General features: G+C 43.9%; 3 protein-coding genes across 8 annotated transcripts; 1 reads left to right on the top strand and 2 right to left on the bottom strand.

Annotated features, from left to right (window-relative positions):
- Positions 1 to 10,960: 10,960 nt before the first annotated feature.
- pigh (phosphatidylinositol glycan anchor biosynthesis, class H) lies at positions 10,961 to 13,611 on the bottom strand. Its single transcript, XM_069158489.1, has 4 exons — positions 13,140 to 13,611; positions 12,372 to 12,581; positions 12,172 to 12,255; positions 10,961 to 12,011 (listed from the first exon to the last, which is right to left on the bottom strand). The coding sequence occupies exons 1-4, from the start codon at positions 13,314 to 13,316 to the stop codon at positions 11,937 to 11,939; spliced, it is 546 nt and encodes a 181-aa protein (XP_069014590.1). The 5' UTR covers positions 13,317 to 13,611; the 3' UTR covers positions 10,961 to 11,936.
- Positions 13,612 to 13,910: 299 nt separating this feature from the next.
- zfyve1 (zinc finger, FYVE domain containing 1) lies at positions 13,911 to 20,324 on the top strand. Of its 5 annotated transcripts, none has more exons than XM_069158483.1 (13): positions 13,911 to 13,998; positions 14,861 to 15,046; positions 15,148 to 15,391; positions 15,488 to 15,748; positions 15,898 to 16,112; positions 16,305 to 16,411; positions 16,657 to 16,765; positions 16,864 to 16,961; positions 17,177 to 17,294; positions 17,587 to 17,757; positions 17,848 to 18,028; positions 18,175 to 18,288; positions 18,541 to 20,324. In XM_069158483.1, exons 2-13 carry the CDS (start codon positions 14,975 to 14,977, stop codon positions 18,771 to 18,773), a joined length of 1,923 nt encoding a protein of 640 aa, XP_069014584.1. In that variant the 5' UTR covers positions 13,911 to 13,998; positions 14,861 to 14,974; the 3' UTR covers positions 18,774 to 20,324. The 5 variants fall into 5 exon arrangements, with proteins under 5 accessions (XP_069014584.1, XP_069014580.1, XP_069014583.1 ...); XM_069158482.1 differs by lacking the exon at positions 13,911 to 13,998 and adding an exon at positions 14,026 to 14,351; XM_069158480.1 differs by lacking the exon at positions 13,911 to 13,998 and adding an exon at positions 14,684 to 14,774.
- Positions 20,325 to 20,362: 38 nt separating this feature from the next.
- On the bottom strand, positions 20,363 to 26,841 carry wdr21 (WD repeat domain 21). Of its 2 annotated transcripts, XM_069158485.1 has the most exons (13): positions 26,729 to 26,841; positions 26,470 to 26,615; positions 26,067 to 26,224; positions 25,502 to 25,584; positions 24,888 to 24,990; positions 24,139 to 24,282; positions 23,879 to 23,928; positions 23,566 to 23,645; positions 23,109 to 23,201; positions 22,676 to 22,773; positions 22,375 to 22,551; positions 21,843 to 21,957; positions 20,363 to 21,734 (listed from the first exon to the last, which is right to left on the bottom strand). In XM_069158485.1, the coding sequence occupies exons 1-13, from the start codon at positions 26,839 to 26,841 to the stop codon at positions 21,484 to 21,486; spliced, it is 1,611 nt and encodes a 536-aa protein (XP_069014586.1). In that variant the 3' UTR covers positions 20,363 to 21,483. The 2 variants fall into 2 exon arrangements, with proteins under 2 accessions (XP_069014586.1, XP_069014585.1); XM_069158484.1 differs by having other exon boundaries at positions 23,879 to 24,282.
- Between the last annotated feature and the right edge of the window lie 726 nt (positions 26,842 to 27,567).

Raw genomic sequence — 27,567 nt, 5'->3', positions numbered from 1 at the left:
CAGGCCGTGAGACTCTTTTGAGAAACACACTCGAATGTCACGTCTTATTTTTAATGCTTTTATCGAGTGGAATTATTTTCCAATTGTTCATTAAGAGGTGGAACATAGATGTTTTGTAAAGTCCTTCACTTTAATACAAAGAATGTCATACATGAACGATGCGATACAAAAGTCTTGAGTGGATTATATTATATACAGTCACAGATGATGCAAACACAGACATCCGTCACAGAACAGTCATTGAGCAATCGTGAAGGCCGTGTTGGACAGGTTTTGGGTTCCCAGGAGTTTATTAAAGTGTTCCTTCTCCTTCTGCTACTCCTCCTCTTTCTCTCTTCTCATGGTTAGTCACCTATTTTTCTCATGTGCTCACTGAGGGCTGGTCCTCCTCCCAGGATCCCCTGCTTTTAACGATTGTGTCAGGAGTAGTCAACCAGCTCTTCCTCTGGCTCCAGGCCAGTATCACTCTTGCCGGGTTTCACTGTAGTCAAAGACTGGCAAGAAGGCCTGGGAATCAGCAGGTGCACCAACAGGTCTGCCGGGCCGAGGACAAAGCCTATTGGCTCACGACTGCAGCTCCTCGGCCATCCAAATTGGCAGTTTGAACAGTTGTGCTTTGGGGAAGACTTGGCATCATTTACAGCATCTCTTTCACACACACAAAAAACTGTTGTGATTTTTTTTTATTGTTTTTCTTTTTGTCTATTCCACCCTTTAATGGCTGATTGTGTGTTTCTGGGAATCTGTGTATGACATTATGACTGAGTGGCACTGTTGAAAATTAAGGTTAAAGGCTGAAATGATAAAACAGCTGGATATTTGATCCAATACAGCTGGAAAAATACATTATAAAATGTTTAAATCACTGTACTATTTACTGTTTCCCTAATTCTCATGTAATTTGCATAGAGTTAATTTGAATAACAAAAAACAACCTGTCCTTGAGATTTAGAAAAAGCTCCCATTATTTTTGTCAAAACATAAACTGTCAGTTTTGATGTCAAGCAAAGCCAGTGAGAATTGTCCCAGTTCCTGATTACGGCTGTGCCTGGAGGCAACAACGATTATTTCTGCCCCACAGTCAACAGTAGAGGTTCACTTCCACAAATCTGCACTTGGCATTCATGCAGCAGAGTAATACACATGGAGTCCAATATGCAAACAGCCCCTAACACTTTCAAACAGTGCTGACAGTGGTGGATGCTGATTTTGCATTGGGTCACTTTCCAAAGGTTGGGACAACTCATGAGCCTTTCAACTCATTATCAGATGCAGTTGAGTTTTCATGTGTGTCCCAATCTGTCGTCATCAAGACAGACATCATGACTTTACAGTGAGCGTCAATGCGCACACATGATCTAAGAAGCTGTTGAGATGAGGCAAACAATGAGATGATTAGCACTTCAAACAGGCCTCATCTGGAGGCTCATTATGTTCCAGACTAACCAAAGGCACAGAGGACTTAATCAGATCAGGACACCAAAGGACACTAACACAAAAGCAGTGAAATCAAAAGAAAACCGGTCTGAAATTCTGTTTTAATGTGCTTTCACTTAAGTCACAGTAACATTATTTAACTTTATATTATCAAAGTAATTGGCTGTGAACAGCCATTACAGCATCAATACTATAAAGCGCGGACCTGCAGTAGACTTACAAACAAACAAATGCATTCATGCAGAAGAATCAATACAGAAATAAGCAGCACAATACCAGAAATTATTAAAATTAAGAATTTCGTGTTCAAAATTAAATTTGTTTAATCTTGGACACTTTCTGTAACAACTAGAATTTAAAAGTTAGAAAACAAATATTACATTTCTTAATTCGAATCCCTCTTAAATTTAGTTTGTATTTTTGCGTGCATATTATATCAGACATTGTTTTCTTTGAATACTTTGTTGTACTTAAAAAAATATATATTATATTGTACGTTCTTCTTTTTTTGCTTATTATTCGTTGATACAGTTTAATCTAACGCTGTTGTTGGCCAGACTGTACTGTGAATTCAATGACGAAACCCAGACAGTAATCTGACGAAAGTCTGAGTGATAGTTTACTCACAAAAAGTGTTACACAGTCTTATCAACCCACTTTCCTGCAAATCACCAGTAAAGGACCATATTATCGCTCCACAATAAAGAGTAGCAGTGAGTAATGTCAGATTTGAACACCTTTTCTGATTGAAATGAAAAGAGAGGTCGTTGTGAGAGGCTTTGAATGTCTGTCTTGGTCAAGAAGGGATGGGGGGTATTGGCGGGCGATACAACAAGTGTCATTATCAAGTGTGAGATACACACTGACTAAAATTAATTAATTAAAATTTAATCACTGATTAAAACATCCAAAAAGTGTGTTCTTTTTTTTGCGACAAGTTTCTTTTACAAATCATGTACTTTGTGACTGACTTAGAGGACAGAATTCATTTGCAGCACAATAAAGGTGGGAGTGTTTACCCTGTTTGCAAGTTGTAGAGTGATCATAGGAGAGATTCATATTGCAGATTAATTTAGTGTGGTAACATGGAAACAAAGTCCTGAAACTGTATTATATTGAATTGATTTAGGTTACATTAAACATACAGTGAATAAAAAGTAAATAATAGTAACACTAAGTTTGGTTTCATGCTGGTTATCAAGCTGCATCTTGATCTGGAGCTGAGCTAAAACAAAAGACAGAAAGATAAACAGAAACCTGGCTCATAAATCTTCTTGTGTTTTTTATTTACTTGAAAAGTTTCGAAAAGTGACAGTTTGCCATGTTTTTAGGAGGGAAATACAGAGTGTCGTTTGCATATGGGAAATAGGTGATTTGATTGGATGTGAATCGGTACGTTGGGTGTGTCCACGTCTGGGAATCAAGGGGGTGAGGTGTTCTCACAGTGGCGTTGAGGTGAGGGGTGGAGGTTGGGGGTGTTGTGACATCCACACAACACACATGGTGGCATGTGAAGCGAGTGAGTGCGTGATGCAAGTCAACACAACCCTCATTGTCCCACTTCTACACGTGTGTAGGCGCACGCATGCACACCTACACACATACAGGTACCAATATGTGTACAGTTAGGTTACATTTAAGGATATGATATAAATACAGGATGAACATGCATATAGGTGAGTGCACATGTACACTCATTGTCCCAAATAGTTAGTAAGACAGACATGGATTTGCCCGAACATAATGCGGTCTGGTGGCTCGATGACAATAGATATTGTATGTTTCAGTCTAAGTTTCTGGGAGAGCAGTTAACCATGTCTGGACTTGTTCAACAGAGAGTGACTGGCTGCCGTCCGATTACTCACAGCAAAGTAAATCGGCTTACTCAGCCTGTTTGTGTCACCGCCACCATCAGTGGAGTGTGTCTATGTGGTTGGGGCACCTTAATCTGTGAGAATAAAAGGGGACTATGTTTATGTTGATATGGATCAGGATTTCTGAACATCACAATGTTAGGAAAACAGAGTGTCAATGCAATGCTGTTTCCCTCAGTCTTTATGCTAAGATAAGCTAACTGGCTGCTGCCCGTCGCTTTATATTTACTGTGCAGGGACGAGAGTGGTACCAGTCTCATCTGCACAAAAGTAAATATTTCCTGAAATACTGTGAAAAATGCAAGTGATTCATGGAGTAAAAGTAGTAATTACATTGGTCGATCTTTTACTTTTTAATGCACAAAGCTGATTATGATTTTATTTTTTTTAACTGCTAAAATGCACAACATTGTTCTTTGAAATTTAGGAGAGTAGTTGCGAAAATTAAAATACACAACATAAAAAGTGTACTGTTAAAATGAGTGACATATTTATGTATTTTTGCCGTGTTTTTTTCTGACCTAAAAACATTGAAAGAGTAGCAACTCAAATTAAAACTGCAAGTAGTGATGTACGGGCCCGAGCACTCCCACACGCCGCCTCCCTGAAGCCGTCTCCCCGACGTGCAGCGTGTGAGGGACCGCGTATCCCCGCTTAAAGTTGCTATTTTTGTCTCGTTTCCTGTCTCCAGCAGGGGACGCTGGCGAGCCGTTTGGCCACGCCCACTCGCAAAACACATCAGATGTATCGTCTCACCATGCCGGTTGTATGTGACACGTTTCGTGAGGTTTCAAGCATCCTTTGACCTTAAACATCAACTTCCTGTGTCACGACAAGACATCCAACTTTGCCGCATCGTCACGGCGACGCCCATTGACAAAGTCGAACGAATGTCTCAATATATCATCAACTACATGTTCAGGTTATTGTGACCCGACTTTACGTTCATGTGATCAACCAGCTCGACGTAGAATGTGAAAGTATGAAAAGTGTCATTTCCAGTGGCCAACAGGGGGCGCTATGACTATGAGCGAATATTACCCTACAGGGGTCTTCAGGGCGGGGCTGTTATCATACCTGTGATGTTTGGAGAAGGTCGGTCCATGCACATCAGATTTAAAGCAACTCGTAGTTTCATGTCGAGACGCTCAAAATGGCCGCCTCTCACGGGCACACGCATCAACGAAAACGAATTATTTTGATAACTTTTAATCCCAAACATGTTATCTATCCACAGAACCTAAATTCAAGTCGGTGGGACCAAATCCCTAGGACAAGTTCGACAAAGTACAACGTGTCAGAATCGCCCAAAATGGTGACTAAATTCAAAATGGTGGACTTCCTGTCGAGTTGACGTAACGGTGCAATGTAACTTTTTTTGTGCGTCCAGGTGTGATAGACGTGTCCACCGGATTTCGTGAATTTAGGTAAATGTGTCTCTTTAGGGGGCGCTCTCGAGCCATTTGGCCGCGCCCACTCGCGACTCCACTAGAATACAACATTTTTCGCCGGGAGATGTGTGTCTCCACTTTCACGAGTTTTTGAATATGACAAATCCAAAAAGGCAAATCACTTTACGAAAGAACGACTAAGAATAAGAACATTTTTACGAAAAACAATAGGGCTTTCGCACCGATGCTCGGTGCTCGGGCCCTAATAAAGAAGAGTCAGAGCTCTACAGAAAATAATGTGGGGACATTATTTGGCAATCAGAGCTCATTTATTCGATGCCCATACTAGAGAAGTGACGTCAAGTGAGCTTGTTGACAACAAACCAGCAAGAGGAAGTTTAAGCTGTGGATTAACATTCACACAAATGCAGCAGACTGAAGCACAACAAGTGTAATCTTAGTTATTTTACTGAATTAGTGTGTTTCATCATTAATGCTCTAGTAACTGGTGAGAAGTCCTGGATGTCCTGAAAGAAAAGCCGTTTAGATGCAGGCTTCCGGTCTTAGGTACATGATTATTTTGGGACGGTACGGATGTGTCATGTGTTCATGACACAACAGAAACTTGCTGCGGGGCTTCCAAAGAAGACGATAATGAGACAGCCAGCAGGATGTGCATCGATAGTTGTTTTCCAAAAAATGTGGCCTTCCCCGCTCACTCAAATAAATCGTTTTAAAACATTTTGATCAAGATAGAAGGTCATTTTCATGCTTAACTTTGTATTTCTGAAAATGTGTTGTTTTTAATGAGGCTTACTAAAAATATGTTTAGTATCACCTCAGGCCACATGTATAAATTTACTGTATTTGTTCCTAATAAAAGAGGACACATTTTCTCTACAACTGATGGGTCGTGCTCATACTGAGTTTACCATCGAAGGAGCTCATGTGCTTTGTAACCTTAATACTGTAGAAATAAATAAGAAATTCAGATTTATTTTAAAAGTATGCCGGTTGTAGCTCAGTAATCTCATCTGTCATCTTCTCAGTGGTTCCATTCTAGTCCTCCCTGCCGCATCCTCTCTATTGTCTCTCACATGTGATGTCATTTTGCATGTGGTCACCATGGGAATATTTCTGAACGAGTGGCATAGCATCGTCATAATTCTCATCTCTGCAGCAACTGATTACAGAGCAGGCGTACTTGTCCCGGACACACATATCTGCGCATGCCAATCTATTATCAGACGTGAGAGGAGGAGGCCTGTCATTACAGCGGCCGAGTTGTTTTCGGTGTCGGGATGATTAACAATTAGGAAACACATTAAAGTTAAAGATGAGAATCACCACAAAAAAAAAAAAAAACACATTAAACGGCATCATCAACATCGTACAACTTGGTAGTTGTTTGTAGTCAGCTTTTCCTGCAAGCTCTATTATGAGGAAAACAATAAAACTAATCACTTTATGAAGGAGAAGACCCTTTCTAAAGTCACATTTGTTAATTAATGGCTACTTTATTTTGATTTATTGCCTTTGAAGTTTGATGTAAACCACAGTGATTCTGAGTGAATCATGAGTCATGGACAGCGACTCACCACTGAAAATGAAGAAACTGATGCTGTCATCATACAGCAACATGACTGATATGAGTCAATTAATGATGAGGCATACTGTACACTATATGCAAAAGAGTCAATCAAATCACTTATTTCAAGCCCAATAAAAGCACAAAAGTGCTCAGAGGATTTGAATGTGGCCGTTTATAAGCCTTTCCTTCACACTTGCACACGCACACGCACACACGCATGCTCATACACACTCCCGACAATGGCTTGGCTCTTTTCTATAGAAACAAAAAAACGGATGCATGTTTGCATGTAGCTCTCCGCTGTCAGCTCCCCTGACAGACCTGTCGAGCAGGCTTCACGCTCTCTTATCTACTGCCAGCTGGTTTGACGAGAAGTTCGTCTCACTTTTCTCTCATCTACCAGGTGACGCTGCGAGGGCGTGGCCTGAGAAGACTTTGTTTCAATGTATTTTTATTTATTTTTTTATTTTTTTTAAGAAATTTGCATTTAAACTGACAGGCAGATTTGAAAACTAAGAAGGAGTGAGATTTACTGTAACAACACCAAGAGATTAAACAGGATCATCGACTCATGTACACAGTATTATAAAGGTTTCACTGAGCAGCAGCAGCTGCAGATGCAGGCTGAGGTGATAAAAGCTTGGGTAAATACATTTTGACAGTCTAAATACTGGTTGAATGCTGGAGCACGTCAGAGGTTAGAAAGAGGGCAGTCCTGGACTTTCCTGTTCAAGGAGGAAACTGCTCTTCAGAGCAGTTAATCACACTGATGGCAGATGTCAAGAGATCGGCCATTATTTGGGTTGATGGATGTCCACGTCTTTGAACATATATCACTGCCCAACAATGTTTTTTTGCTGAACGTCCTTGTCAAACAAACAATTAAATTTGTTTATCAAGGATCCATAATCGCCTAAAAACAATAGAGTGAGCAGCTTATTTAGTGTAAAAAAAAACAACATTGGTGGGAACACACACCGCTTTAATTCAAGGACACTGGGCAGAAGTTGCATCATACAAACAGGAGATGAGTTTAGAGTTTGTTTTTAATGTGTGACATCCCGCAGCTCAGAGAGAGTTTAGAAAAGGATTTGATATTTTTCATATCTTGGACTTTTTCAACAGTAAGCTCGAGCAGCAAAGGTGCTTTTAATCAGTGGATCGAGATCACCAAAAAGGTTCCAAAGAGTTTGACAAGTGGTCCTGTGTAAATGAGCCTGTGGTATCACTGTTATGTGACGTAAGAACAAGTCCATCGACACTGTTTTTTACTATGTTGTCTATGGCAAAATCTTCTCTTGTTTGAGTATATTGTTTTACAAGTCCATATTTTAGACATTTTGTCTGTAGTTTGCTTTCTTTTGTAATGATTAGCACTCTCTTGTTTCATTACAAAATTACAAAAAGAGAGATTTCTTTGGACAGAGAGGTGATCAGGTACACTTTGAACGTTAGGGGGGAAGGACAATGGAGCTCCACAGTTGGAGTCCCCAGTGTCAGCTCAAGTGACCAAAAAAAAATAAAAAAAATCAATGGATTAGACGAAACTGATTTCGCAACTCCGCCCCAAAACGCAAATGTTTCTCCATTAACTTTAGTTGCAAAAACCTTTTTAACCCTCTGTGACAGACAGAATGAAATCCTCCATGAAGAAAACTGCTGTAAAGATGCACATCCCACAGGAAAATACACTTCCACACAATATCACAACTCTGCATATGCAGTGTTCAACAGAGGGAGAATAAAGTGACCAGTAAAACTCACTGACGTTATCAAAGGGAGGTTTTTTTTTTTTTTTTTTTTTTTTGTGATTCAAATCCAAACTGAAATCATGTTACTCCTGCCTGTTTGAGCCGGTAGTAAACTGACACATTTCAAACAATAAGCTAACGGTTTCTTCCTTCAGCACCTGCCCGCCAGCAAGTCAACACACAATAATAATAATACAAAGACCAGGCTTTACTCTGAACAGAGCCATTACATGCACCAGATGGCAAACCTTTGCACTTGATCCATTTCTGTAAACTGAATGCACATATGTATATACTCTTCTACAACAACAAGTGATGTAGCTCCAGTAAGTAAGTGACTTGGTTTGACGTTTTGGGAAATACACTCATGTGCTCAGATCAGATGCCACTGGCATGTCGGTAGCTGGAGCAAGCAGTTGGTTAGCTTAGCTTAGCATAAGGGCTAGCTTGCTCTGTGGGAAAGTAACAAAATCTGCCAGCATATTGAAAGTTATTTTAATTTCAGCATCAAATCATCTACTACCATCGTGTACTGTTGTGCTCAAAAGTTAACTGAAGCTAATTAACATTATTACTAACTGACCAATTATACCTTCTTTGCCTAATATGGAAATATAAAAGTCCCAATTTGCTGTTTTACTTTTTATTTCTTGGCTGGGAGAAGTTACCAAGAAAGTTTCTATCCCTGCCAAGAAATAGTCCAGCACATAACTTCCTTTAAAAAAACAAACAAACAAACAAAAAGTTAGATTCTGTGTGGAATAAAGAAAATACATATGTTAAAGCTGGGGCAGACAATTCTGTAAAAATCAGATAAAGACCCACAAAACAAAACAAGAAAGAAAACACAAATAAAAATAAAAAGAAAATGCAGTCCTCTTCCTGCAGCTCCGCCCCTTTCTCCTTTCTGGCCTAAGCCCCTCCCACCAGATGAGTTACAAGCATACAAGCGCACTTTCATCGCAAAATTCTCACATCTCTAAAATATGCCACCATTATTGACACCTATCGCATTTATTGTCACACTTTGTTTGTGTTGATTTGCGTCACAGGCAGCTGTTGCTAGAGTTGGTATGGCAACTGTTTCTCAGTGATTTTCCACCAATGAACCAGATTTCGTATCTGGAGGGACATACGCATGCATTTCTGCATGTGTACGCTTTGTAGAACAGCCAGTAGGAACGCCCTTCTCTCTGAAATGATTGGCCTAAAATCTCTTTTATTTGCAAATTGTCTTCAGCCTAAATCCAGACGTAAAAGGAGGTCCACAAGTCAAATATTCTCTCGGACCTCTTGTAATACAATGAGCTGAAACGTCACTTTGGCGTTTTCGCCCAATGGTGCAACAAGAAAAAAAAAAAACTGCCAATCTCAGCTTTAAATAGTGGATTTTAGAGGTGCTGATAGTTGGACTTTGTTACCTTTACACAACCAGGCTAGTTGGTTCCTGTCTTTATGCTAAACTAAGCTAAACTACGCATAATCGCTGTTGACTGCTCCTGGCAAGAACGTCACTATTTACCAAAAATGTTCAACTAGCTATAAATTGATTATGTGCTGGTTTGTGTGTGTGTGCACTGCAGGTGGTAACGGGGTAACGCCACCTCTCAGTGGGTCTCCAGTCCCTCCTCTCCCACCAAAGCATGAGGTTCTCACACCAATAACTCTGTACGCTGACTTTACATGTTGTTGATAACACAGAACTACAAATCTGACGTAAATCCCACATTTGAATAGAGCCAGCAGGAACAGATAGGGTCACCTAGTTCAGTAGCTTCTTCCAAGTATGTTAAAGAACATAACATCCACAGATAGATTAAAGTCGAGGTGAAGCACAAAAGTTACTGTCCTACTATAAAGAGGGGAAATTAACGGTCCACACCTCTGGCAGAAGAAAGCCTCACTATGTTTTTGCCCAGCCAAACCTTTGACCTTTCCAATGAGGGGGGGGGGGGGGGGGGGGGGGAACGACACTGCTGCTTTGCTTTATGAGCCCTATTCAGAAGCCCTGAGGTGTGACTCCCCAGTTTTCTCCCCTGCCTGGTCCCTGACTGTTTCACACCTCCGGGAGGTACTATTATCCTGTCGAGGGCTACTCTTCACAGCAGCGTAACGCTTTGCCCCGTGAAAGTCACACCCGTCTGCTTGTTTTGTTGGCCTGCAGAGCATCGAGTTCACACACGGGTCTGAGGGGATGCTGCAGATGGTCATTGAGAATGAGAATGGATGGAAAACACAAGGCCCTGAGGGGAAACATAGGAAGAGTGGCAGTGAAAACATAGGCTCTGAACTCAACCTGAGCACTAATCTGATGTGGATCTTTTTATGCAGGTCTAATTATTTTCAAGCCATCACTTGTATCCCATAACATTAAATCTTAAAGAGTGAGGATCAACACTCCTGAACAAACTGTTAACAATACCATTCCTGTGCAGCCAAGATCTTTCTGAAAATCTTCCTACAGTCATTATTGCCATTTGAAATAAGCGAGGAACATTTCTGAGAACAGGTCTTGTCTATAAACAGGAACACAACAGACACCTGATGAACGTGACCAACTGCCTCTACTAAATGAAGGTCTAGTTCGGAGGAAGTGAAAATGTGTTTGAGAAGAAGGCGTGGAGGACTAATTATAAAAAACAAACAATGCTTCAACACTATATATTCACTCACACAACTCCTTTAATAACTCTTGTTTGGCTTTATGCATTGTCACACAGAGCACATTCAAAACCAGTTTGTTTATGTGGACAAACAAAGAACAGGACAGTGTCTTAACCTCTGAAGAGCAAGAGCTGATTCATCAAGCCTGCTTCCAAAAGTTGTAAGTGTGGTGCTGCCCCCTACTGGAGAAAGTAAGTACAACTCCTCAAAGAAAAACACAACCATCTCAAATAATTGAAAAGCAGCACAGACTTTATGTTTTATCAAATAATTTTAAAAAAGGGAATCAAAATAGTGTTATGCTTGTTATAAAACACAGAAATTGTCATTATAAGTCCATTCAATTCTAAATAAATAAGTCAAATCAATAAAGCTAAATTGCTAGATTGTATTTCTATGCTTTCTTACAGTGATTCTCAACTGGTGGCTCGCGGCCCGGAGGTGGGTTGTGGATGCCTGAATGAAAAAACATTCAGACATCCAATGGTATAGTTAATGGGACAAATGTTTCCCATGAAGCAGTGGGCGTGTGGCAGCAGTTTGCTGCCATTGTTGTCGAGACAGTAATGACTGAAACTCATTGTTTATGTCATCATTATTTAGTTCAAGAAAAGCCTGCATTTTTATTTCACGCAGTTGAATTAGGATTATTGAAAGTGGATGAGCACCCGTTTAAAATGGTTTGAAAAGTTTATATGCTTGTAATGGAATCCAGCTGCACATTTGTTTCACCTTCTTTGTTTATTTCACGTTTTTAACAGTGCAAGAAATCATTGTGTAAAACTGCTCTCGTCTACTTTTTAACTCGTAAATTCCAAACATTTGGATCACAACTGAATGACCACGTAAAAAGGTGGTTCTTAAAAGCCAGACCAGTTGCGAATCAGTGCTTCACTACAATACAAGTTAAAAGGTTTGGATGTTTAGGATTAAACAAATAGTCTAGGACCAGTGCTATTTTTCACAAGTTATTCAAAAAAATCTACATAACAAAGTACCACAGTAAGACAAATATTGGTCTTTAAAATGTGGCAGCATTTTCTTTTGTAACAAACAGATTGCACCAACATCATGTGGGCTATCATTAAGGTGTGAAAACGAGGAACAATTCATAACAAAATACTCTGTACATCAACTACCTGCTTTGTACTTTTTCACCCATTGAAAAGAAAAGTACTTAAAAGTCGGAAACATGTTGCAGGACAAGAAATATTGCATATGGTGCGCGTCATTGGCACTTTGAGAGAATCTCCTGACAGCTTTTGTAAACTTTCACTAAGCAGTTCAGCCTTGGCTTTGAACTCTGAAAGACAAAGGACGGATGCGAATTAGAAACAGGCTCTTGCGAATAACAGTGCACGTATGAACAGCCCCTTTAAAGAGGTAAACGGGTAACGAAACACAGAAAATAACTTGTCTAGCGTACTCTCTGAGGCACGGGTACAGTTTACATTCATCCTCACCTGAAACAGTGGCACAACACATGACACCGCATTGGGTTCTGAAGGGTCCTTCAGCAGCACACAAAGGTAGTAGATGATTTGATGCTGAAATTAAGAACATCACACGTCAGTCCAGTTTTCCCACAAATGTACGAACTGGAATAACAACAGAAGAATAGCGCGAGGAGTCATTTGTATTTTCCATTAGTTTGCCTCTGTACCATGTAAATAGCTTCATTGATGACTATATCCTTGATCTGGCTCATCTCAATGAACGAGGTGATCTCGCGGCCCGAGGCGTAGCTGGAGGACACCTGGATGCCCAAGGAGCCAATGATGAGAAGGGACTCGTGGTCGACCTTCACGAAGTGGATGTGAAGCATCATGCCGACGAGGGTGACGATTATCGCGCTGGACAGGACAGCCGTGTTCTGAGAAAGAGGGAAAACGTTCACATCCACTCTTTGTTGGGTGTTTTCTGTGATTCATTAAAGACAGTTTAGTACAGTTAATCTGAAACTTGCAGATCACAAAGAGCATGACCTGTAGTACGGGCTCTTACATCTGCCAGGGGGGGAAAAAAAAATTACTGGCTGTACAAATAAACATTACGTTCTTACTTGTATATTATGTCTACCAGTGATATCTTAGTATGATTTAACACAATCATCTGACGACTATAAAAGGCCATTATAGCTCCAAAATATCGACAATAAACAAACGAGACGTATTTGTCTGAACGTCTTAATATCAGCATCGTGACTTTGGTGTATAACATGGTCCATTGAAGAGGTTATAGAAATAATAATAATAATAATAATAATGAAAAGAGCAAGCAGTAATCGTCTAGAAATGTGTATTCAAATGAATGCTTCCTTCAGAGTAACTATCCAAGAAACAGCACACGTAGGAAAAGGATTTCAAAGTGCAGTCGCGTGATGTTTTTCCTCGCGGTTACGGAGAGCCGTCCCGGGACACGTAGGTCTTACCTCCGTGAAGAAGAACACGGTGTACGCCACGAGCCACACGGCGCAGGTGTACACCATCACCTTGCCGATGGACACCTTGGGGGAGCTGACCGTGAACTCCCTGCAAAAGCTGGAGTGGTTTTGACATTCCAGAGAAATGTTCTTCCCGCTAATGTCGGAGAAGGTTTCGTCCTCCATCGTAAAATGAACCCAAACAACAACAACAACAACAACAACAACACGGGAGTGAATTACGAGTGGAGCTTCGAAGACTTAAGTCAGCGCAGCCACGCGTGCTAAGTTAGCACCGAGCTAACATTAGCCATCTGCAAGGTCAGCAGCAATAAACAAGAGATGACTTCTTAACGACGAGGGAGAGAAAACTCTGAATGCATACTTAAGCCGCTACCTTGCTCCCAATTGAATATTAAATAAATACCAAAAATAAAAGACGAAGTTGAATACTTCCAAGATGAGCGTATCGGCTTGCCTGCGTTAATCTTTGTTTTGGTTGCACTGTTTTAACCACCGGGGTGTGCCGGCGTTGCGCGGGTTCGGTAAGAGTGGCTCAAAGCAGCGAAGCAGGTTCATCGCGACAATTAGGGGGCATCTGAATATGAAACACACGTTTCACGGTAACGTACGTGACGTGTTAGTCGGTAGTACCGCCGCAGGGCGTTGTCGTGAGTTTGCAGTCTCCGGGCGACCGGGTAACGGCGGCGTACGCCGGTGTGCCAATACGAGCGCACCCTGCAGCAGCGGGAGGGAGCGAGGCATTATGGGCAACGGTTTATATCGCGTCGATATCTCCGCTTTATTTGTTTGAGTTGACGCGTTGCTTTTGTCAAAACTACCTTTAGAAATCACGCGAGGAGCACAAGTAAGTATTTGAACTATATACGGAATAAAAAAAAAAAAAGATCTCGTTTTTAGCTGCAAATTTCAAATACCTCATTTCCCACAATGCATTGTGTGTGTGTGGTTTTTTTTTTGTGTGACTTTTGACCTCTGGATAAAAAAAAAAAAAAACAAGCCGATCAGCTGATGTAAAAGCAACAACATCGACAAAAGGGTCTGACGAGATTATAGCGAACTTTTGCTGTACGCGGCGGTGTTGGACAAGAGTACGTGTCCAGGTTTTTTTTAGGCCGTGTCGTCGTCCGGCCGGGACCGGCAGCAACCGCTCGGTTCAAGTCGGACTGAAACGAAGCTCGGAAGTGTGTCTCTCTTTCGGTACGAGCAGCTAATGTCTTGTTTATTATTTGGAGTTTCACGGCGTGTTTCTTTTTTGGGGGGGGCCGTTATGACGATTTCATTTTTTGCGACACCAGTGACTTCGCATTACTACTTGTAAAAGTCCCGCTTGTTATCAACAACACCCGGGGAGGGGGGGGGGCACACGTCGTACCGGCGGTCCGTCAGGTTCGTTTGACATGAGCGGTCGAGGTCCGGCGGTAGATGGAGGAATGAGCAGCGCGGTGCCGGTGTGTCAGGAGAGCTACGCCTGCGGAGGCGCGGAGGAGGCTGCGTTTGAATGCGACGAGTGCGGTAGCTTGCAGTGCGCCCGCTGCGAACAGGAGCTCCATCGCCAGGAGCGGATGAGGAATCACGACCGGGTCCGGATCGTGCCGGGTCACGTCCCTTTCTGCGACTCCTGTAAGGGTGACAGCAGCTGCTCCGTCCGACTCCGAGCGGTGGTGCGCTGCCAGGGTTGTAAGATAAACCTGTGTTTGGATTGCCAGAAACGTACCCACGGCGGAGTCAACAAGAGGAAGCACCCTCTGACACCTTACCCCCCTCCCGCCAAAGCGTCTCAGGACGACGACAACAACAGCGCGACTGCTGGGCAAACGGACATGGAGATCCTCAAATCCAAGCTGGAGAAGGTGTGCAGCTTCCTGTTGGTGGACGAGAAAGAAGAAATGCAGGTAGGTGCCTGAAAACAAAACAAAAACTCGATTTCGACTTTTGACCGCTCCTCATTACTGAGGTGCCAGGACGACTGGACTGACCTTGTGCGGATCCTCAGGTGAAGGACGAGGAGGACTTCGTCAGCAGACTGGGCTGCAGACCGGATGAGCTCCTCAAGGTGGTGTCCATCTTTGGAAACACTGGCGAGGGCAAATCCCATACCCTCAACCATACTTTCTTTCTTGGGAGGGAAGTCTTCAAGACCTCCCCCACCCAGGAGTCCTGCACCATGGGTGTTTGGGCAGCCATGGACCCTCTGCACTGGGTTGTAGTCATCGACACAGAGGGACTGCTTGGGGCTGGTACGGGACAAACAACGTATTTCCTTTTAATATCGTGAAATAAACAGGGATATCAGGATGCTATTAAGATACAACTGCCCTCTTTTCACCCACCAGGTGCTAATCAGGGGAAGCGAACCCGGCTGCTCCTCAAGGTCCTGGCGATCTCTGACGTGGTAATCTACCGAACGCACGCTGACCGTCTCCACGACGACCTCTTCAAGTTCCTCGGGGACGCGTCGGACGCCTACTTGAAACATTTCACCAGGGAGTTGAAGGCGACGACCACCCGCTGTGGTCTGGACGTCCCGTTGTCCACGCTGGGCCCCGCGGTGATCATCTTCCACGAGACCGTCCACACCAAGCTACTAGGATCAGGTACACCGAATGACTCCACTGTGTTGATGCTTTGAGCTTTTTAGCAAGTCGGTGAGCCAGAGTGGCGCTCTGTTCAAAGACGTTCACGGTCCCCCCCCCCCCTTTCCCTCGTTTTCTGTCTCGGCCTGGGTACGTTCTCCAAAATGAAGACAAGCCATCTGAATCGGCCGAGCGTCTGCTCCAGGAGCGTTTCAGGAAGCTGGGCCTGTTTCCGGAAGCGTTCAGCTCCGTCCAGTACCGCGGGACTCGGACCTACAACCCTCCCACAGACTTCAGCGGTTTGCTGCGCAGTCTGGAGCAACAGCTGGACAACAACAACACCCGCTCACCGCGCTCGGCCAGCGTCATCTACAAGGCTCTGCAGGTAGTGACGCTTGTTGGTAACCGTGTGTGGTCGTGTGGTCGGGGAACTGAACATCACGCGAGTGAATGCAGGGAAAAAAAACGACGTGCGCATTCGTGCCGACGTTGTAGCCGAGGCCGCCGAGCCAGACAGTGTCAGTGAGAGCTACTGACTCGTTCTGCCCCACCCTCTCCTCCTACCTCCTTCTTTCAGGCCCTGAGCGAGTGCTTCAGTGGGGAGATTCCAGACGAGCACATGACCAGCAACTCCTTCTTTCCAGACGAGTACTTTACCTGCTCCAGCATCTGCCTCAGCTGTGGGTACGTGTCTCCACCGGCTGCAGCACAAATTAGAAATCATTCACGGCACTAAAAAAAAAAAAAAAAAAAAAAAAAAAAAAATTCCATAACATTCTCGGATGCTACAGCAGCCCTCTTACTGTAGCTTCAATAAAGGACTGCACAGTGCGCGTTGATTTCTCTACGGCCTTCTTCATTTAACTGGGTTCCTTTGATGATAAAAGAGTCGGGCTTTTGTCTCCGACTTGCTGTGCTTCTACTCTCAGGTCAGACTGTAAGAGAAGCATGAACCACCTCAAGGAAGGACTTGACCACGAAGCCAAACATCGCTGCCGCTACTCTGCCCAGTACGACAACCGTATCTATACGTGCAAGGCAAGTACACACGCACACACACACACACACACACACACACACACACACACACACAGCCTGCTTGGCCAGACTCTGAGTGTCTGTGCTGAACTTCTCAGGCCTGCTATGAGGGGGGAAAGGAGGTAATAGTGGTTCCCAAAACGACGGCCTCGTCTGACTCACCGTGGTTTGGTTTGGCCATCTACGCTTGGTCCGGGTGAGTCGAGCTCCGACACAACCACTTGGAAGATGATTGGAAATGGCTTCCTTCCTAGCACAAATAATTGAATACATCCCCATTCGATAAGATGAAACGTTGAGCAGCTTTGCCATGTATGATCCACTCGCCTCAATCCGTGTTCAGAAATCATTGTGCTGCCCCGTCTGCAATCCGTGTCCTGGATACTGAGTTTGTTTCTGTCTTTTGTCCAGATATGTAATCGAGTGTCCCAACTGTGCAGTGATCTACAGAAGCAGGCAGTACTGGTATGGAAACCAGGACCCGGTGGAAACGGTGGTCAGAACAGAGATCCAGCACATCTGGCCAGGGGTGAGACCACAGTGGAACAGCCCAAGTGATATTCGGCTTAAACCAACTAAACGGAGCCGAAAGCCATTTTCACCGATTCTCAGTCACACCAATGCATTTGTACTACGTTCTCGTCAGCTAGTTATATTTTGTTGTCCAGGGAAGTACTGCAGCATTATTTCATCTTGATCTAAGCATACCTAACAGTAAAGCCTATTAGTGACAAATGATTGTCTCGCTGTCAGCCTGGTGGTCCGTATTCAGTGATAAGAGTGAGTCACACTTGGTAAACCATGACCCCTCCTCTTTTCAGTCGGAGGGGTTCCTGAAAGACAACAACAACGCTGCTCAGAGGTTGTTGGACGGAGTCAAATACATTTCTCAGTCCGTGTCTGAACTCAGCGTCAAGCCTGCCAAAGCGGTCACCTCCTGGCTCACCGACCAGATCGCTCCCACTTACTGGAAACCCAACTCCTTTGTCCTGGTAAATACACCAAGTAACTTATAAGCAGGTTATCTGCAGTGTGACGGCTGGGAGCAAACTCGGGTGTTTTGCTTCTTCTTTGTGTTGTAGAAATGCCATAAATGTGGGGAGGAGTTCCAGCCCAACGACACCAAGCACCACTGCCGAGCCTGCGGGGAGGGCTTCTGTGACGCCTGCTCCTCCAAAGCCCGGCCGGTCCCCGAGAGGGGCTGGGGTCTCGCGCCTGTGCGGGTCTGCGATGCGTGTTTCCACAACAGGGGAATCTCAACTGGTATGCGAAGGAGTCCCTCCATTCCAATCGAACCCAATTCAGCCCTTAAAACACCTCCAACAGAATATCCGTTTTTCGTGGTTTCCCAGATGTGACACTTGATTTCTAAGTGACTGACTTGGTGTGTGCTTGTTTCCGTGTTGCAGAGTTGCTGGATGCTGCCTTGGAAGAGGAGGGAAGCACCCTGATAGCGAGGAAGGTCGGGGAGGCTGTTCAGAACACGTTAGGAGCTGTAGTTGGAGCCATCGACATACCTCTCGGTGAGCATCGGATCCGTCTCCCTTATCGGTGCAATAAAGACGACAAACTGAAATAACCCCACCGGCCGAGCGTTTTTCAGCGGGGAAAGCAGCCTGTTAACTCATCAAAAACTGGGTGAAATGATATGAGGGGAAAATGCGATTACTATTTAAAAGTTACCAAAAAGAAGCAACTCGCTTTTCTTAAAATCAGAAGACGCCCAGCTGCGCCGTCCACATTAACAACTCGCACTTTATTTCCGGTGTGTGCAGGTCTAGTGAAGGACGCAGCTCGCCCGGCCTACTGGGTCCCAGATCAGGACATCCACTCCTGCTGCGAGTGCCAACGGGAGTTCACCCCGCGTCTCTCCATCCACCACTGTCGCGCCTGCGGCCAGGGCGTGTGCGACGACTGCTCCCAGGAGCGGCGCACCGTGCCGTCCCGCGGCTGGGACCACCCGGTGAGGGTCTGCAACGGCTGCAACCAGAAACCTGGAGAACTCTAGCAGGACGAGGAGACGGGGTCAGGAGCGGGAACGGTTCAGGACGCCAGCCTCTGTGAAAACTGGAACTGACGGCATTTGGAGTCTCGCTAAAAGGCTCGGTCACTTTTGGGCGTTTTCTGTTTGCTTCTAGACTGCGGCAGGTTGGACTCGTGTTCATTGTACTTTTAATGCTGGCTTCACGTCACGTCAGTCCCTTGATCCTATTTCACTTTTAATATGCCTTTTGTTTTCCACTGAAGAATATCAGTTAGAGTGATACTTGAACATCAAGAGCACAGGAGAGACAAAACAAGTCAAAGTAGAACTGAATTGAGGAGAATTTCCATATGCCCCTTTAGATCCTGTTCAATTTGTATTGATGCACATGGATCCCTCTCATATTAGCACTATTAGCAACTTCTGTCTTATTTGGCGCTACGTGTGTAAACCAGTTAAAAGACATGCTGACTGATTTTATACTGATTCCAGATAAGCACTTGTAACTACTTGTTGGAGGATGGTTTGTGCAGGAGCCCCGCATGTAACATTTACCACTCGCTTTAGAGGTAAAGATGGGAACCCCCTCCTCCCCCAAAAGTTATCCACCAGTTAATCGTGATCCACCTTTTGAACAACCCTGCGTTAGTTGTCCTCTGATTCAGCCCTGCTCGTTTTAGCTTTCCTGCCACGCTTTGGCTTCGACAGGATTTTATTACTACAATCATGAGCCATTGATGTCATGTAGCATCAAGATGCATTCCAACTTATATACTTACTTACTAATTACTACTTAGATAATCCCTGAAATCCTTTGTGACTGTTTGTGCTCTTGAATGAGCCGATAACAAAAGAACAGCCTTATTAATGCTGTCCACGTAAGCTCTTTTAAGTATGGCAGAGAATATACAGTACATATATGGGGAAAAAGTTTACTTTTTAAAAGAGAAAATTGGAAATTGCCTCATTTTGTTTTTAATGTTAAAACTACTATCTGTCAATGAGGCAAATCTGACTGCAGTGGGATTACATGCAACAGAAACTGCTTTTATATAGTGGCTGGCTCACAGTAGAAATGTGGTGCAGTAAGGACTTGCGACCATCTTTGAGGCTGGACCCTTAAAACAGGAGAATCACCAGAAGAGTAATGCAGTTTTACTCTGTCAAATCAGGCTGTCGCTAGTGAGCTTTGAGCTTTTAATGAGCTGCAGCACCGAGTCAGCAATGTTTGAGGTAGCTTGTATTGCAACAGGACTGTACAGATCATCTGAGCTGATAATTATCAAATCAATATATGACAAGTCGCAGTCAGGCTTTCTACTGAAAACCGAGGCATTGGGAGATTTGACTGCATGGGATTTTTTTTTTTTCACTTAGTGGCTGGGAGAGTTCGTTTGGTGACGATGTCGACAAACCGGCTGAAATAACAGACTTGAACCTCCATTCAGAAAATGACCTCATCGCTGTTCCTGACTGAGAGAGAGATGATCAATGAATATAGATATCATATGGAGCCAATCAATACCCTGTCTTCATGTATGCTCATACAGTACGTATTAAACTGCAGAAACTCGACATCTGAGCGTGTGTCATTATGGAGCAAATACGATACATGATGTCACCATGTTTAATAAATCTTAAGAATAGTATTGGGACTCGACAACAAGTTAGAAAATGTGTTGATTTGCAATATGAACACCGTATAATCGTTTTCTAATTTAGATCACCAACATCCTAAAGTCCATTTAAAAATCAAGGTTAATCATGTCTTCAAGTAATAATTCTAAAGATTTTCAATTAAATAACGTCTGTGAAGTCTCTTTGAGGCCTTGCATTTGCAGTGGTTTGCACCGAATGGTCTCGGCATCAGTGGGGGGGGAAGAAAAATGGAAAGTGGCGCGCAGTTCGAGATGTGTTTTTAATCCTCCAGCAGCGGTTGTTGCACCAGAGAGTAGACGGAGATAACGCAACGGGCTCACTCTTCAACAGCCGACGATGTCTAGATCTCTGCGAAATAAAAGTCCCAACTCACGGCTTCAATTACCAGTTAACACCATAGGTGCTGCCAAACTGAACGAAACGGAGATCTTCGAGACTAACTTTAAAGGTCCCATATTTGACACTTTTCCCAATGTTTAACTTGCAGCGTTGGTATTTTCCTGAGGAAAATTTAAACTTTTTGTTTTCTGAGTAACACACATCCAGGCCCAACCGCAAGTTTTCTTCAGTCTTGTACGTTGCTCGCTTTGTGGCAGAACGACTCCTTTATGTTTTCTTGCAAATGAAAGGTTGGACAGGGTGCCGTGCTGAGAGCAGACATATGACATAAGCGTATACAGGTTGTGTATATTTCTCCGTCTACTGAGCATTTTGACGCTTTAACAGTATTTATGTCGCATCCCAGAGCTGCTTTGTAATCAAAAAAAAGAAAAATCTAAATTTAAACAATATGGGACCTTTTAAGTAAGTGCACTTCTTCTGAAAAGGGTACGGTAAGCAATGTCTACCTGTAACTGTGTGCACTTATGAATGTCGCACCTCCATTTCCTCTTGGCACAAACAAATCTGCCAAAAATAACATTCCCCTGAGATTTAAATGTAACTTTCGGAGGTCCACTTCCAAGTCCAAACTTTACTGCAACTTCTTGCATACGGACTGCGTGGACTTCATCCAGCCAATTTAAACAGCACCGCTGGTAGATCCAGCAAAAAAAAAAAAAAAAAAAAAAAGGTGTCACTTTTCATTGTAATCCGACAGGCCAGCCTCCAGCTCTCCTCCGTCCTGGTAGTCGGTGTTGTATGGGAAGTAGTAGAGGTCGTGTTTGACTGCCATGAGCAGGCCGGGAAGCCCCCTGCAGCCGCCCAAATTAGAGGAGAAGACCACGCTCGGGATCAAGTCGTTTGCAGCCGGGTGGGGTGATGGGATGGTCCTCAGCAGATGGCCGTCTTTTAGGCTCCATAACCTCGTGTAGCAATCTTGACCCACTGTGGAAAGGACCCGAATCAAGTCAGTTAAGCAGTGAAAGCTTTGGGTAACCGAATTGTTTCATGGCAGCAACTATACCGATACAGCTTTTCATCCTTCCCTCCTACCTGCCAATAAAAGCCCTTCCCTCTCATTGACGTGGATGGGAAGATAGGCGTGCTCATTGTAATGCCCTTTATACTCCTGCACTGGCTTCGTCCCCCGCACATCCCACAGCTTGATCTGCACAGAAATGAAAAAAATAGTAGTGGGGAAAAAAATGAAGAAATTTAGAGCACAAATAACATTAAAATCTAAACATTGTGTTCTGACGGGGTCCCATAATTTGATCCAGTACAGAGGTTTGAATTTAAAGCTAAAGGTTCATGTCGGGGTGTGGTGGGTTAAGAGCTCTGGCTCACATACAACCGCTAAAGAGAAATATCGACAATCGTTACCTCATTTTTCCTCCCTGTCATTCTTTTAACATGTTGTTGGTCACCACTGTTAACACCTCGATTATAGTTTTAAAGAACAATAAACAGAACTATGTGCTGTCAAGTCTTCCTGCTGGGGACATCGGCCTCATGTCAGGAGACAAAAGTAACATACTAGTAATTCAGAACCCGCGGACTTTGTTTGCAAGTCAAAGAGCCTGACCTGGCCCAGCATGTCAGCAGCGAGCAGGTAGTTCTCGTCCTGGAGGACGCGAACGGAGGTGATGGCCGATTCTTGATGAAAGCGAGTGGCCTTCCAGCTCTGATCCCTGCGGCCCCGCTGCCGGAGGTCGATGCTGAAGATCTCCCCCGATCTGCAACCGTTATACAGGACAGGAACCTGGGGGGAGGGAGGGGAGGGGGATCGAGGCGTTTTATGCAAGTCACACAATGCAGGATGAATCTGTACAAAAACCATCATTCCGGTGGCATCAAACGCGCTTTGAAACGACAAAGTGACTCACCCTGTGGGCAAACTGCTGAGCCAAGACGTCACTGCCAACGCTGTACGTCTGTGTTCGGCCCGTCTCTGCGTCCTTCACAATCACCCTACGAGACAGACCTGCCGACACGTACATTAAAACACTTATTTACTTGAATTATTCATTGACGTTTACTGAACAGAAGATTGCTTGTCAACCAGCTGTATTGTCAACGATGGTCAGCAATTACTTGAACACCGCTGTCAAACAGGCACACCATCTCGCCCCTGTGACCCTAAAGCAAAGTTAAACTCCAGTGTGTTTGCCAAAATGTTTGCTTGTATACGTGTCGTCTGTCTGCTCGGTAAAACTGTGCTGTCAGAGACGGTTACATGACTACATAGCCGTGGCCAGCCACCTTCCACATCTGCAGCAGCTGCTGGTTAGGATTTGATGATTGAACTGCGATACTGACCAGTGCTGAAAGTCTTGTCAAACTGGGGATTGAGACACCAAGCACAAGACCACGCGGTGGATATCTTAAAGCTACACAGCATCCCGGGCTGATCTGAGGAGAAAGGGCAAGTGGAGAAGGATTAAAATGGGTCGGTACAAAACCACGCCAACAATATAAGTTATTATCGATCACAGTCTGTCTTCTGCGGATGCTACTAAAGCAGGAGCTTTAAAACCCAGTGAGGGATTGTGGACTAAGAGGTATCTTGGCAAAACTTCTTTCAAACGATATTTCAAAACAAAAGCCAGCTGAAAATGTAATTCCAAGAACCGAAACTTTTCCAAATTTGGAGAACTTCATTTATCGAAGTGAGCTTATCAATAAAATATGTGCTGTATTGCTACTGTGGGCCTTTAGAAATAAACTTTAGTGTCCCAATGTGAATATCGTGAATAGTGCGAGAAGCCTGACGAACCTGGGTTTGAGTTGCTGAAGAGCGAAGCGGGAAGTAAACTGACGCAGCCAGGAGTGTCTGCCACTCCCACCAGACACAGCCTGGGAGTCAGTTCGGTCAAGGTAAATAAAAGCTGAGCCCAGCAAACACTGAGGCGAAGATGCTTATGAAAATCAAAACATGAAGATGATGTAGGAATGTATTTTGAGAAAAGCACCTGACGCAACTATATTTGTAATGCTGCATCTATTTCTGCCGAAAAATGCTGAATATAGGTCCTGTCTTTTGAAAACAAAAGGAAATATAACTCGGTCATCTGTGTTACCAAGGATACAAAACGTGAGAATCAGGGTAGTTGACTGAGGCCCAGCAGATGGAGTTCACCTGCAACACACGTAGCCAGAGCAGAGCTGTTACTATTATGTCAAGGGACATCAAATATATTTCTAGACACACTGTAAAAATACTCTTCTGAGGTGATTCAGGGCTACTCCACATTAACATAATTAACTTGCGCTGCAGTGCACAGAATAGAGTTCGAGAGGTGTCCTCATGTTCAAAGTTATGGCCCAGCTCCGGTGAAACACTCCCCACCTTACGGTTGGTGAAGTACAGGTTATCACACATCTCCACAGACAGAGAGCCCCGGTTGCTGCTGCTGAAGTTCATGATGCCGTACTTGCAGCCGCCGTGAGCGACATCGTTGACCGTGAACACTCGCTCACACACCGAATCCCCCTGAGAAACACAAGGGAGAGGGAGGAGGGTAAAGAGACACTCAAAATTACCGCCTCCCGGTCCAAGTGACTGTTTGTGCCAAATTTGAAGAGTTCACCTCAAGGCGAGAAATCACATTCACAATGGGAAACCAATGCGAGATCGCAGTGACCTGGATTTTTCCACCACCAACATCTAATCAGTTCATCCTTGTGCCAAAGTTAACGTTTGTGCCAAATTTACAAAAAGAATTCCCCCGAGGTGATCCTGAGAAATGACGAGGACGGATCGATTGAGATCACAATAGCCGTGACCTTTGACGCCCCCGAAATCGAATCACTTCATTTTCGAGAGCGCGTGAACTTGGTGAACAAGAGATTCCCTCAAGTTGTACCTAAGATGACGCGTTCACAAGAACGGGACGAAAAAACAACCAACCCGACAAATATAATGATTCTGGCTATGAAGGTGTGTAGACATTAAAAAAAAAAAAAAAAAAGGAAAAAAAAAAAAAAGAAGTTAGTAGGAAAAAAAATTATTCTAATTATTTTTTTAAACTATACACTATGTAGAAATACATTTCCACAGTGTGACATTATGCTGGCATGTTTTATGTGCGTCCTCACCACGATGAGTCTGAAGTTGTCGGTGTTCGGGCTGCTGTTGTCGTTGCTCTGGATCTCTAGTTTATGGCGTCTCATTCCGCTGACCTTCACCTCATGGACGAGCCTGGAAATCAACAGTAACTATAGTAACAACGACTAACAGCCATGTCTGCAGACAATCAACTGAACCAGAATAATTTACACACTTCCCTCTCAGCTGTTAAACAGAGAGAGAGAGAGTGTGTGTGTGTGTGTAATTCATTTAATTATAGAAATGTTTGCTTATGGGATGAATATAATCATCTGGGTGTGCATGTATATCAAATTCATTTAATTCAGGCTGTCAGGCAGAACAATATTATGACAACATTTTTGCTTATTTTTTGTTCCTTTTTTTCTTTTTATGAAAATGCCATGTCAAAATTGATTAGCATCCTTATTAGTGGTTTGCAAAGCTCAGAAAAAAAAAAAAAAAAACTCCCTCCACACATACAGAAGTCATTAACATTTGAGTTGGTCTTTGTTCCATTGAGCTTGTTTCCTGTAATGCATCACAGCTGTGGCTATAGACACGTGTGTGTGTGTGTGTGTGTAGGATACAAAGAAATCAGCCATGTGCACACAGCATACAATACCTGCAATAAGAGTTCTCAGGTAACAGGCCAAGATGTCTTCTTTGCAGCAGCAGTGAAGTGTTGAGTCCTGTTCTCGGGGCTTTCTATAAAAGAAGAGGATGCATGTCCCCCGTCATCAGACAAACTCCATTGCAGGACTACAGAATAACCGTGTGCACGTTCAATTCCGCTCATTCTTTTCTTAGTAAAGCAAAATCTATGAGGCAGAACAGAGCGATAAAGTAAATAAAGGTCCGTGTTAAAATAGAAGAAGGTGTGAGGTCTGATTGCATTGTTTGCGTCCTCTAAATACTCTTGTCCTCTCAGCACTGGAGATGGCGTGAGGCCATTACACCAGACGCCACTGACATAATGCTTCAGTGCAGTCTCGGACACTGCATAACTCGCCGTGACTCACGTGATGAGCTTTTATCTCGAGGTTAATTATTAATACATAGATTGTGTCTCTACAAGGCCATGTTTATACTAAAAAAAAGAAGCACAATTGAATCTTTAAGTACAACAAACAATATAATGCCGAGCGATAAAGAGGGGTATAAATAATTCTCCCTCACAACTGACTCACTTTTCTTGGCTTTTCATCCTCTGCCAGCATCTTGTGTCTCTGCTTCTCCCTTTCTTTCTCCTGCAGCTGCTCCCTGGTCAGCGGGTTACAGTTGTTGTGTCCAGGCAGCAGGCGGAAGTAGCGGTTTTTCTCAGGGTCGAAGTAGAAACCGGGCAACTCTGGCAAGAGAAAAAAGGAGGTAAAACTGAGCTTCGCACACGTTCCTCTCTATTTATTTTACTCCTGCGGTTTCTGATCGGAATATTCTCGTCGATATCTTCCCCGAGGTGTCCAACGCAGCGAGCCCCAGAGCGCTCCCGGTGTTTGAGTGAATATGTGGCGGAAATCTGTTCCTGATTTTTGACATCAGTCAGTGTTTGCCACGAGAGAGTGATACTGAGAGGGTTGGTGTCTTGGTACTGACCTGGTGCAGCACTGCTGGCTTTAGAGGAGGATGAGGAGGAGGATGATGATGATGATGGTGTGGGTGGAGGTGAAGAAGAGGCAGCTTGGTTATCATATCTCCTCTGAGATGCTCTGTGTGACGGCCCCGCGTCATTATATCCATACCTGTGAACAACAACAACAACAACAACAACAACTTAGCCAGAAACTACCCGAGCCGGTCAGCACTGAACACGTGCCCCTCTCTTTAAATCTCAAAATACTTAAAAGTGAACTACCACTGCTCGTCCTGCGACGACCGTCGCCGGCTGCCTCTGTACCATCCGTGGCGTTGACCGGCACCTTGTCGCCTCTGCTGCCGCTGCCCTTCTCGCCAGTTCCACTTCCTCATCTCTTCCGGCGGGAGTCCCGCGGTGAGCAGCCTCGCACCGCGTTGTCTTTCATCCGCTCCCGCGCGCGAGGTTACAGACACGTTTTGGTATTAACGCCGGGGGGCCATTCAACGCGAGGGGGTTGTCACAAAACGTTTGGGCGGTTTGATAAATACCCGCTTTGGGTAAAGGTAAAACAAGCGTTTCTTCCTTTATAACGGAGGAGTAACAACTAAAGTTAGACTAACAAAACCTCACGAGCTAGCTGCTACACAGTCACTTCCTGCCATGTGGTCCCGCCTACGGATGCCATTCATTGGCTGATTGCTAACAACAGTGTCTGACGTTTCAGTCATTCATTGGTTAATTTCTTGGTGCGCTATGCATAAATATAATAATGCAGGGAATTCTTATTATTATTATTATTTTTTTATATCAGATGATAGACATTTAAATACAAAATAAAGCACCTGCTCGACATGTGCACATCCCGAACTCGATGCATTATATTGTACCCGTACTGCTACTAAAAAAACAAAAAACAAAAAAAAAACATAATATGAATAAATTAATGTATCATAGGTTGATGGGTTATTGTTCAAAGAGCCATTACAACCCTCTAACGTAGGGGGGGGGAACACAGAAAGGTCGCACGCTCGACGTGCACGCTATTCATGAATTTTCACGCTAAACCCCAAACACATTTTTCTGCGTGGTGTTATTACAGTCCGGGACGTTAATTTTGA

Source organism: Embiotoca jacksoni, unplaced genomic scaffold (assembly GCF_022577435.1).
Source record: "Embiotoca jacksoni isolate LCO1_2020_lvr unplaced genomic scaffold, fEmbJac1.0.p SCAF_23, whole genome shotgun sequence".
In the NCBI taxonomy this organism is placed as follows: Eukaryota; Metazoa; Chordata; class Actinopteri; family Embiotocidae; genus Embiotoca; species Embiotoca jacksoni.
Note: the sequence above shows the minus strand (reverse complement) of the source record. Positions and strands in the feature narration are given on the sequence as shown.